This window comes from Papaver somniferum, chromosome 1, assembly GCF_003573695.1.
Source record: "Papaver somniferum cultivar HN1 chromosome 1, ASM357369v1, whole genome shotgun sequence".
In the NCBI taxonomy this organism is placed as follows: Eukaryota; Viridiplantae; Streptophyta; class Magnoliopsida; order Ranunculales; family Papaveraceae; genus Papaver; species Papaver somniferum.
Window position 1 is genome coordinate 90,479,709 of NC_039358.1, and position 12,841 is coordinate 90,492,549.

Sequence of the window (12,841 nt, forward strand, 5' to 3'; positions counted from 1 at the left end):
GCGAAATTTTTGAAGGTTATGGTCCATAACATTGTGAGCCAATTACTATCAATATACCCACAGGTCATATGAGCAAAACAATCCTTCTATTTCTCTAGAAGAGTCTCTCAAGAGTTTCAATGAGTCAACATGGAAGTTATTTATGAAAGAGACTTATAATATTCTTCTCCCAGAAGAGTCCGTAGAGCGGTCAACTAAGATATCTCTAGAAGAGACCCTCAAGCAATTTACTGAGAATACAAATAGGATTGTGGAAAAACTTGCTCAGGATAGTCTTAATTTCCAGTGTAGTTTTCCCAATACCACCCTCGAAAATAAGGATAGTTTTTATTCACATAATCAAGATGACGAGGTTAGAATTGGTAACACTACTTGTTTTGATAAGGTTCGATCATTTTCATGTTATTATAGTGATGATTATGATGAGGATAGTATTGATGAAGAACATGAAATATGTAGGCATAGTGATCAGGAATTGGTTACTCCAATTGAACTTTACAATGATAATATTATTTCTAGTTCAAATCCAAATAATTTTAATAATTATTCACCTATTCAAAAGGACGAGGATTTGACTAGAGATACCCTCGTTTTAGACGATGTAGTATTTCCTGTTTACAAAGCCGATAATGATTTAGAGGAACGAGTTTATTCTGAGAATAATGTTTTAGAGTCTAGCGATTTAGAAACAATAGTCTTAGACGAAGAAGATGAACTCGTAGAGATGAGTGAGGATGAACCTGACTTAGAAGAATCAATTGACCATTTCCAGGAATCTGATGACCTAGAAATTAGGGAAGTTGTGACTAGTCTTTCTAGAGACACAGAAAACTCTAAGTTTGGGGGTGATTATCATTCTCCATGTGCTTTAACTCTTAGAAAGTTCCCTCGTGTAGGACTTGACATTTATGCCTCAACCATATTACAAGATTATCTTCATACATGTTTTCCCGAACCTAATGATGTCCATAGAGAAGCTCAGTTGTTAGAAACCCATCCTGGTTGATGTGGTTAACCCAGGCTATGATACCAAGATTGACTTTGTTTTCCCACCAAAAACTTTTCTTCCAATTGTGGGAACATATGATTTTCAGATGTGCCGGATATTAAGTTTTAGACTAAACCTAATTACTTTAGGATATTAGGGTCGACACATTTTCTTAAGAATGACCATTATTATGGTCAACTTTGTGAGTCAAATCTAATTGACTTAGAGGATCCCCAATTATTCAGGTTGTTATTATGTGCTTCTAAATTTTTATTTGAGTTTTTACAGACTCTAGGACCTAATAATTCGGATCTCACTTTTGAGGAGTTGCAGCCTAAAGAAATTATTTAGACCCTTTTATAGAACCTGAACCTGAACCACAATTAGATGTAGTTGTCTTAATCAGGAAAATAGGTAAGGGCATGCTAGTCTTGTTCATTTTCTTGGTTTACTGCAGTTTCCTTTGGTCAGCTCTATTTGGTTTTGAAGACCCGCAGTTATTCCGGCTACTGTTATACGGTTCGAGTTGACTAATCCTTTCCTAAGTCTGGCTGAAGACTTTAAACTTAGCACTTCTTGGGAGGTAACCCATGCTCATGCAACATGGTAATATCTTTCCTTAACTCTTTTCTTCAAGTGGTAACCGTTTCTCCTTGTTCATGCTTTTAATTTTATCTTTAGAACATCGAGGACAATGTTAGATTTAAGTTTGGGGGTGTGGGAGAAACTTTTTAGTTGCACTTTTGAAACTTCTAGCGTCACATGGTATCCGGTTAGCTAAGTTTACATACTGTTTCTCACCGAAAAGAAATTGGAATGCTAGGATAACAACTTATTGAGACATTAGAGAAAAAGACATTGAGATCCTTGAAATTCAGGAGAGAACTTGTTCCTTTTAGAGGGTAACCGTGATGGACCTAACCATACATGATGGAAAGGCAAGTAGGTCAGGGAAATGCCAGAAAGACAAAGCAACCTCACAATGTAGTCTTAGTTATGGATTGCGACTCTCTCTCAGTAGAAACTTATCATCATCAACAAGCGGAGCGACATCAAAATCTATGAAGAAAGTTGAAGACGTTTTAGGTTTAGAAGCAACAATAGAAGGAATAATTCAAAAATCAAAGTTGAAGTTATAAGAGCAAATGATATAAGTTGTTAGAATCCATGATACCAAACATCACAAGTTGCGAAGATCCAAGTTTTGAAAGTCCTTCTCTCATGGCCATGTAAATTTTTGTCTTGTAATTTTTTGTTTTCAAAAAAAAAAAAAAAATGAAAAAAAAGAAAAAAAAAACATCATTACGTTCTTTTTGTTCAATAAGGCCATAGGGAAGAAGAAATTTATAAGTCAAGCAAGAAATCGAAGAGAAGAGTTAATTGTCAAGGTTCTATGAGGTTCGAGAGTTTATCATCAACAGTTGAAGACCGAAGAAGGCGTTGTTTCTACTGGGAACTGTGAGAGAGTCAAAGAAAGATGCATTTTGGTTGCTTTGTTAGTCTGCTTTCAATCTGGCACAAAATCTTTCTAGCACTGGTTTAACTTAACTCATCACACGTAATTAGTCCAGCTGTGTAGCAGATGTCCCTCTCATTTTTATCTCTCTCCTAATCTTATCCAACTGTAGAGCAGCGGACGCATCTTACAATGTTTATCTAGCTGTGTAGCGGATATCTCTTTATCTAGCAGTCGTGTGGATGTGTCTCCCCTTTTCTTCAGTCGGCTTTAGAGCAACAAGAAAGTTTAAGGATAGGAATATTATATATTCTAGGTAAATCGAAAAACACAACAATTCCAATGGTATGCCGGATAGGAACCAACAGTGCATTTCACTATGCATGTGTAAGTAGGTAGTGCTTAAATTAAGACAACGCGAATCTGGTAAACCATTTGCCAACAAATACACATTTAAACTAAAAAGGCATTCTGAAAACCAACTGGGTGTTGAAAGATTTTAGTGGGTGGCTTAGTTTCGATGAAAAGTTGTCAACCTACATTCCGGTACAAGAAAGAATCCCCAGATTCTCCATTTTTAGTTAACAAAGACAATAAAGAAGAGATGGGGAGAGTTGATTATTGATAAAACTGATAAACTATCTGGTCTCTAATATTAGCATAAGTACTCTTACTTTGAACCTCCCCTGAACCTCAAACCTCTCTTGAACCCAGACATGAAATGACAAATTAAATTGCAAGCCCTTTCATACCAAATCGACCTGCTCTGCCAAACCTTCAAAAAGAAAGAGATACTACTAAGTTTACCTGAGCTCATGCAATACTATAATATCGTAGAAACAAATGCCCATGTTAAGTAAAAACTTAAAGGCATGATGAAGAAACAATATCTCTGAAACAAACCCTATGCAAGTAAGTATCAGCAAAACCAGACATAGCATAATTAATTACAGTTGACGCGTTCAATGTCTATTCCTCTACTAACCAAATCCGTAGTGACAAGAACCCTTTAATGCCCATCCTTGAAACCTTTATAGATAGCCAACTTATGAAATATATTTTAAAAAAAATCCAATTTCAGGTATGCCTTCGCTTTTCTTAGAGATTTGATTTTCAGCAGCAAGGCATATCGAATTATGTTGATAAACCTTAACACAAAATATGAATCATTATTTTAGAATAAACTACAATAATATACTTGTACAACAACCAAATCACTAGAATTCACTAGGAACTTGCACCTTCATGCATACACATCAATGTAACAAGCTCGAAAGTAATTAGATGAAATCTAAGAAAAAACATGTATACCTTTCTTCCTGAAACATTCCAGAATGGGTGCAAATTGATGGGAAGTTGCAATCAACATGAGGCAATCTTTTTTTTAATATTCCTTGCGTGTCTTGATGTTAAAACTACCATTGAACACAACAACTTCAGTATCAGGCGGGTAAGTGCTGAACATCTCAAACTGTTGGCATATATGAGGTTTAGATATAAGCATCAACAAAAAATAATCAAAACCTTCATTACTAGAATAATCAAAAAAGGTTTGCGATATGAAAGTTTCTTATGAATGCAAACCTGGTAACCCAACTATGTCGTGTGAACACAAAATTAGAACAACATGTCCAACAACACGCTCAATTTGCTTCACTGTCAAGAGGACAGAGACAACAGTTTTTCCCGTCTCAGATTTTGCTTACAAGATAACATCCATAACCAAAAATAGCTTGAGAAATGCATTCATGTTGAACTGATTGATAACCAACAGAATAATTAAAGTAGAAGAACCTGATCAGTGAGTGCAACACTAGTATTATTACCTGCACATCAAATAATACACCTCAAAATATATTCCACTAATGTGAACTACAATTTCAAAGAAAGTAGAATACAACCACCGTAGCACCTACTCAACTTCAAGTACCAACATGACTAAATCAAAACTAGCCTACTGAACCAAAATGCTCAAAACTTAATACAAGCAACACAAAGAAACAACTAATCCAAATAAAAATTTGTTATATAAAAACGTGAAAGAGTAAAAGTAATGGAAAATTGCCTTCAGATGGATCAAATCCCAAATCGACAACTGCTCTCAAAAGCTCCGGCTTCAATAGAAAAAATTTGAATGCAGAACTGTGTATTCCAACATACTCCTGCACCATTCCAAAACATTCAAATTAGCCTCAGAACTTTGGAGCTTCAAATTTAACCTCCATATAAATCAAAAATCATATCAATTCACTCGCAAGATGTAAACTTTAAAAAATCCTAAAATTATTATCAATTTCACAGGAAAATTAGCTTTATAGAAAAATCAATCTCAAAATACCAAAACTACATCAATTTCATTCGAAAAATTTCTCATTTTTAGGGTTTTGAAAAACCCCAAAACAAGCTCAGTCTCAAAAGACCATTAAAAACCCCAAATCTAAGAATCAGATATAGAAACAGAAACTAAATAAAACCCATAATGGAAAATCTATCAATTATAGAAAATTAGATTCCTTTCAAAGAACAGAGAAATCTTTCTAAGAACCCTAGATTTCTTCTCACAAGATACGCACGAGAGTTTCATTTGTGATGATCTCTTTGAAGAAGAAGAGAAATCAAAACCTAGTTCATAAGCGACTTACTGTTATGATTGAGGAAACAAATAGAATGCAACATAAAGAGTGATTAAGTTGTGAGAGGGAAGTAAAATAAAAAATGAAGAAAGGCGGCCGAAGGAGTACTGCAGATCGAGATAGAGATAAAGATAAGAGGGAGGATTAGAACTCACTCTTTTATTTTTACAAAAATACCCCCTAAGGAAACAACTGTGTCAGAGACAAGTTTTATTAAAACGACTGTGGCTCACAGCACCTATAGTTACAGCTGCCCGACAACAGTGGTTTTCGTGAAGACCAGGAAGTGGTTAAAAATCCATTTTCCACTAGTGCTTCAAGTCGTTAACCTACAGGGTCTCGATAGAAACCTAAGGTTAAAGGAGAATCGACTCTAACTTATACAACTAGTACCACACGGGAGGTGTGGGGATTAGGTTTCCCAGTTGTTAGAGTTCTCCTTTATATAGTCTTCAAATCAGGGTTTGCAATCAATGCTACCTTGGTAACAAAGCATTCAATATTCACCGTTAGATGAAAACCTGGTTAGATTCAAGCTAATATCTTTCAACTGCTAGATCGAATCTTAGCTTGTTATACACACATGAAATGTAACTTCATTTAGGTTTGAGTAACCGTACCTAAACGTGTACAAGTTGTCGGTTCAATGGTAGTTAACCATAGGTTAGCCATATGAGCACTTTCATATCAACCTTATTCTTCTTTACCACAACTAGTTCAAATGACTCGAATAAACTAGTTAGAGAGTTGTTCAATTGCTTAGATCTCATATTAATATACAAGACACAATCGAAACAAAAACAGTTTTGATTCACTCGAATCTATTCATGGACATTATAGCCACGGTTTGCAAAGATTGCATTCCTTAAAATATAAATATCTTAGTTCACGAATTAAACTGTTTTTAGAAAATAACCTACTTAAGTACGCATACTGGTACGCGGACTTAAGTACCCGAAATAAGTTTGTTTTCAGTTCACAAACTCTAGCAGAAATTCACGGGATGTGAACTTCCGACTATACGCGTACTGGTACGCGGACTTTAGTTTCGGTTATCCTGAGCACCAAAGTACGCATACTTTGGTTCAAGGATAATGGACTTACACACATATGAGTTGTCTCACAATATTTATATCCAACCATGGTTATGTATTCTAAACTCTCATTTCAACCATTGAAACATTCTTAGAGAACGTTATATAGTTGTTGTTCACAAACTATTTTTCGTCAAAGCGATTTTCAAGTGATTGAAACTAATATGACTTTCTTCACTAGTAAAGATGAACTTGGCCAACGCGAAAGCTTACCAACACATATTTCGATAAATAGATAAGCGAGATAAACTCAGCTCGAAATAGTACATGTGTATAATCATAGTCTATATAGCAATACAACTTTTGTCTCAAGATAGGAGATAAAGTAGACTTTTGAGTGATAGATAAGTTCAAGTCTCCGCATACCTTTTTGTCGATGAAGTTCCACCAGTTCCTTGAGTAGTTCTTCGTCTTTGCATGATGAACACTGTGGAGTCTAGAGCTCAACTACACTTTCTATCCTAGTCCGAGACTTAGCTATTAGTAGACTAGAAATCAAGACTTATAGTTTTGGCAACTAAACTTGACAAACAAGCTTGAGATAGCAACACTTGCGAGTTCGACCGAGCAGTGCTCTAACATAGGGGATTTTCTTTTTCATAGGCTAAGTGTGGTAGTACAAGAAGGGGTTGGAACCCAGCTTGTTGCTAGGTTCCCGACAAGTTTCTTGGCAGATGAGAATCCTTTTGAATAATTTGTGAATGTCGGGAACAAAATTTGTTCGACCCTGAAACACATAAGTCTTGGTTACGTCCTTGCATGGTTCTGGATCTCGCATAACTTGGCAAGTATATAATTGTATCATGGTGTTGGCGATCATTATCTAATCATCTGAATCTGCATCCATTTGATCCAGTTGCTGGATAAACCTTGTTATTGTTACAAAAATACTTCCGCTAATACTTCCGCTCCCTCCTATTCCAAATTAGGGTTCATCAATTTGAATATTTTTTTGTAAAAATAGAGAATGGACAGTAGTTGATTAAAATTGTTGGATTTCCAATGTTTATACAAGTAGAAGGACATATAGCAATTGATGTTTGAATATCCAAACAACAGTTGCAGAAGCAGCCAGAAATAATTGTCCCAGCGTGAGACGAGGCTCGTCTCAGGTTGGGATGACCGCCCCTTACTATAACGGTTGGTTCAATCTGGATAGTTGTGTCGAGCCTCATCTCAAACTGGGATGCCGTTCCTAGCTGCAACAGTCGGTTCAGTTTGGGTCGAGAAACAATTTTCCCGCTGCCATGCAAACCATCAAATTTGGGCAGTCCAGTTTGAGTTGCCCTTAACGATCCAAACCCGTAAATACGCAACCCGACCGTATAAAAACCTTGTTAAAAACAAGATCTATCTATATAAGGTGACCGAACCAAAACCCTGACACAATTTTTTCAGCTCCTCAATTCCTCGTCAGAAGAAAGGAAAACCATGGGGGAGTATCGCAACCCTAATTCATCTGCTCAACCTCGTCTAAATCCACAAGTTCGCGCCAATGTTCTTCAATCGAAATTGGTATTTTCTTCTCCACAATTTGATTTTCCCCGATTCTAATATGTTAATCTATACTTCGTCATTCTTTTTTCTCCCAATATTAGTAGTGAAGCATCAAACATCAGTTTTAAATCGTTTTTTATTCTGTTAAACCCTTGTTTTTACTTTGATTTCTGGAGCAGTGTCTATTATTAGGTTTACCTTCTTAATCTTTATGATGCCACATCTTTGTAATACTAATTTACTTTACTTATGATCTTGTGTAGATTGGACAAAGTCACCCAACTGGTCTTACTTCAAATCTTTTGAAGCTTTTCGAACCACGACCTCCATTGGAATATAAACCTCCTCATGAGAAAAGGAAATCCTTACCCTATTCAGGTACCTTGTGTGATTGGGGAATTTCACCCTTTTTTTTTCTCTTTTTCTTTTTCTTTTGATAATGTGAAGCTGTTGTGTTTGTGTTTTCTATTTCTCAAGGTATGTCAGAATTTGTGTCTAAGTTCGCTGAGCCTGGTGATCCTGAATACGCTCCACCAGTCAAGAAAGCTGAAACTGCCGTAAGTTAAATTATCTTTTTACATAGTTACTATTTTCTTAATTTTTAATTTTTGATTTGATTTGAGTCAACATTTCCATTGAGAATGGTGCCAATTTATTAACAGAAATTGAAAATGTATTGCTCTGGATATGAAGTTTTGCTTTGTCAAGAACCATTATCTTAGTCTTTTTATGATACTTCTTGTACTTTTAATATTGTGGTAGGTTTAAGAATCATGCAATGGGTGGTAGAATCACTCTTGTTTATTGTGTTACTTTAGTTGTGCTGCTTGATCTTAATAACCTTCCTTACTTAAAAGACTAAAGAGTAAGTGTAGTTTAATCATGACAACCTACATGTTCTGGAATTGATTGAGTATGATGTAGTTTTTAGATTAACTCCCGCTAGACATTTTGTTTCGTGAAGCTGGGACACAGATGCCCTTCTTATTTTATTTTTAGATTAACTGCTGGTACTAAACAAGTGATCAACCACAGAGCTGAATGTATACTTTTTCATGTTTTCGACTCTGGTAGGCTGAAAGAAGGTCAAGAGTTCACAAGCGGCGTTTGGAAGAGGGCGCAAAGAAGGCTGCAGAGGAGCTTGAGAAATGTGATTTATGCTTCTTTTGTTTCTCAAAATAAAATTGGTAAAGTATGCATTCCAAAGCCTCAGTTCCATACACACATTTGTAACTATCTGTTCTTGTTCTGTGCAGATGACCCAAATAGCGATCCTAATATATCCGGGGACCCTTACAAGACTTTATTTGTCGCCAGGCTTGTGAGTACTTCAAACTTTTAGTTACAGTTCATTAGATGCTTAAGCGAGCCATGCTCCTTTTTTTTTTGTTGAAAATGTGACGCTTTTTTCATAGGCAAGGTTATGGACAGCTTTGATGTGTTACCTCACATAACTTATATGAATTAGCAAATAAGTAAAAAAATAACCTTTTTTCTTTAAACGTTGGCACCTGTTTTCTTTTTTCTATCGTGTCTTCTTTTGTTCAAGATCTGTTCTTTGACAACATTTTTGATCTTTCTTAAGTTAAAATACCCCCGCCTAAAACGCCTGCTTTTTGGCCTTTTTTACACTCGAACACCGTGTGACAAGCATAAAGGCAAAACAAGTTGAAGCCCTAAAAGACGAGCATCAAAAATGTTTTCTGAACATTGTTCACATTATGAGTTTTACATTACTATATTTGAGATTTACTTGCATCTTTTGCAGAATTATGAGACAACTGAGCACAGAATCAAGAGAGAGTTTGAAGCTTATGGGCCGATTAAACGGGTAAGTTGTGCATTACTATTTTTATATTTTATAAGAATTTCATCACTTCTATTAGTTCTATCTCACTTTTCATATTCCTAGAGAACTTTCTTCCTTTACATTCGTATAGAAAGTCTAAATCTCGTATTAGGTCTTTGCTTTCCACCTAGCAAATTTTATTCTCACTATGTTACGGTTTGCATGCTAATAAAATTCACACTAAACACTAAAGGAATTTTGCAAACCCAAGGTTTTGTTGTATAACGTTTCCAGTTGATACATTAGGGGAGTTTAGTTGTTGGTACGTGGAGCTCCATTTCCATTTCTTCTGTCCTTTTCTGGTATGAAAGGGCAAATTGATGTATGTCTAATCCTGTTTTATGAAAGGGAGCCATAAACTATGAAGCTATGCTTGTCATTAGTGTAAGTGTTGATTTTTGTGGATTTCATTCTTCATTGATATCCGAGTTCGATGTTCAATATCTTCAAAGGAGGCCTTCTTAGCTGTTTGTCTTTATCCTCGGTAAGGGCTTTATGAACTAGTAAGTAGTATCCCATACTCCCATGTACCCAGAATTCCTGCCACTGGTGATGCTTTTGTGCTTAACACTTGAAAGGAAAGCGGGTTTGTAGTGCAAGGTATCTTCTTGACGTTATTTTCCTGTGACGGTAGACAGATGAGATCAATTTGCAGTCTTCTCTTGACAGGTCAACAACATATGTTGGGAGTATTACTACTACCTTTTCCTATTATTTGTACTTCAGATATTTGCTACTGAAAACTGTTACTAGGCTTCAAAGGTCACACAAAACCTCTTGGCAATTTACAAGATAATACGGTATATCTCCTTGTAATTTTTACTATAAGCTAGTATTTTAATTTTTCCCTGGTAAGGAATTGGTTATCTTTTTCCCGACTGGTGAATCGGTTATATACATTCTACCAAACCTTAGCAATGGGGGTGATGCATCTACATGGCGCTTCTGTACACCTTAAGGTGAGCACGGCTGATGAGGGACACTGTTTGCTGCCGTGCTTTTAGATTTCCCAGTTATGTTGAATATTAAGTAAAATCCATATTGGATGTACTTGGCTCTTATTCTATCTTTTTTGGTTTAGTTGATTTCTCTTTTAACTGTCTATTTTGTTTCAGGTCCGCACAATTACAGACAGGGAGACGAACAAGCCAAGAGGCTACGCCTTTATTGAATACATGCATACAAGGGATATGAAGTGTATGCTCTCATTTCTTTAACATGCAAAGTTAGAGGCTGAATATATAATTTGTTGAGCTCAGTGGTCATTGCACTCAGTTTTTGTTATGTTTGATGTGCTTTATTTTGAGATATTTTTTCATGTGTTGCAGAAATGACTTTTATAATTGATACGCAAATTGTTTAAAACAAAAAAGTTTTTGTATGAAAATAGTGCTCAAGTTTATGGGGTACTGTGCAATACGAGTTTTTCTGTTATTATAAATGCTTCGTTTTACTTTCTGTGTGCTAATGATATATATCATGCAGCTGCATACAAGCAAGCTGATGGCAGGAAGGTGGATAACAAAAGAGTGCTTGTGGATGTTGAACGTGGGAGAACTGTTCCAAATTGGCGACCTCGGAGGCTGGGTGGTGGACTTGGATCTACAAGGGTTGGAGGCGAAGCAGATAATCAGAAATACTCTGGCAGGTAATTGCCGTTCCTATACTTTTACCTTTTTGGCTCTTAAGATGATACTTCAGGCGAAGTTGGCTAGTGGTGTATGCACCACTAGTAATTACGGCCCTTTCTTTAAACAAGATAATCATTGAAATGTTTATCTTTTACTTGCCCAGAGAGCCTCAGCAGGTAGCTCCAGGAGGAAGAGGAACATCACGATCTGAGGAGCCAAGGTCAAGAGAAGATCGTCATGACCGGTAATAAGGATTGTACTGTTTTTGATTTTCTCTTTTGGCGGGTGTGTTCAATTTTTGTATTTGAAGAAATCCATGGATAATAGTGCGTATCACTAAATCTTCCAGTTGACCTAGCATTTTCTCTTAAAATTACAGGCTCTGAGTCGCTTGATTGTTTAATTCTAGAATGTCTAGGATGGACTTGATGAAACTTTAAATGGCGAGCTCAGCCTTGACTGATTGGCAACATGTGAAATTTAGTTTTGCTTGATACAATATTTCAGGGACAGGGAGAAGTCGCGGGACAGGGAGAAGTCACGTGACAGGGAGAAGTCACGAGAAAGGGGAAGAGAGAGAGAGCGTGAGCGGTCTCGTGAACGCTCTTATGATAGGCTTCGTGATCGTGATTCAAGAGAGGAAAAACATCACCGAGATCGTAATAGAGACAAAGTTAAGGAGAAGGACCGTGGTCGTGATAGGGATAGAACTCGTGATCGTGATAGAGAAAGAGGTCGTGACTATGATAGAGATAACAAAGATAGAGACTTAGAACATGTGCGTGATCGTGGTCGTGAACGCCCTCGAGAAAGAGAGAGGGACTATGATTATGAAGAGAATGATGACCAGGATCGCGGACGTTCCCGTGATAGGAATCGCCGTGCTGAATCTGAGGGTGACCGTGAACGGCTTGGGGATCCTGATGAGCACAAGGATCCTGGTCAGGAAAATGGGCAGTATGATCTCAATGAGCGTGGTCATAGAGAGGAGGACGGCAGCCGAAATTACAATTGGGATTATGACAACTAACTGATAGTTTCCAGCAGTAAGTTTTCCTCGTAAGAAAAACTATGTATTTATCTATTTTCTCATTGTGAATATCTCATGTGCTTCTTTTGGGTTGCAGTTGTTTGTTTAGGGTTATTCTGGAGGCACTTGAGTTTGCAGCCTGTCAAAACCCTATAGAGGTGGGGGAGGTAGGACTGTCGTAAGTTTACTCTCAATTCTACTTCTGTATTATGGTTATGGATGGTGGATCCTTGTTCAACTTGTTATTTCCACCTGAGACCTGGCCTCCTGGGTTAATGTTGGCAGCTCTATTTGCTGGGATATCTTCTTCTATGTATAACATAAACTCTTTTTTTTTTTATCTTTTCCTTTTGAGTCACCTGTAAAATTTCATGTGATATCTTTTATCCAGATGAGTGCTTAGTGTTGTTATATATTGCTCCTTTTAATGCTCGTTCTTTTCGTGATCTGTGGTTCCACAGAAGATTTGCAGCTGAGAGAGGTTGAGATTCCATATCTTGCCTAGGTTCAGTCTTTCCATAAAAACTGTAGCTTAGTTATTTTTGCGTATGGATATGGTTGGATCATGATTCTCTTATCCCCAAACTCTCTTTGCTGGTCTTAGTCGCTGAAAGATGTACCTTGTTGGGTTCTAGTATTTTCAAACTATTGGCGGGGGGACCA

General features: G+C 36.8%; 1 protein-coding gene across 1 annotated transcript; it reads left to right on the plus strand.

Moving 5' to 3' along the window:
* Positions 1-7,549: 7,549 nt before the first annotated feature.
* LOC113294239 (U1 small nuclear ribonucleoprotein 70 kDa-like) lies at positions 7,550-12,624 on the plus strand. The gene is made up of 11 exons (XM_026542646.1): positions 7,550-7,686; positions 7,932-8,046; positions 8,146-8,225; positions 8,743-8,818; positions 8,925-8,989; positions 9,437-9,499; positions 10,633-10,714; positions 11,003-11,165; positions 11,312-11,392; positions 11,656-12,194; positions 12,276-12,624. Exons 1-10 carry the CDS (start codon positions 7,603-7,605, stop codon positions 12,176-12,178), a joined length of 1,332 nt encoding a protein of 443 aa, XP_026398431.1. The 5' UTR covers positions 7,550-7,602; the 3' UTR covers positions 12,179-12,194; positions 12,276-12,624.
* Positions 12,625-12,841: the final 217 nt, after the last annotated feature.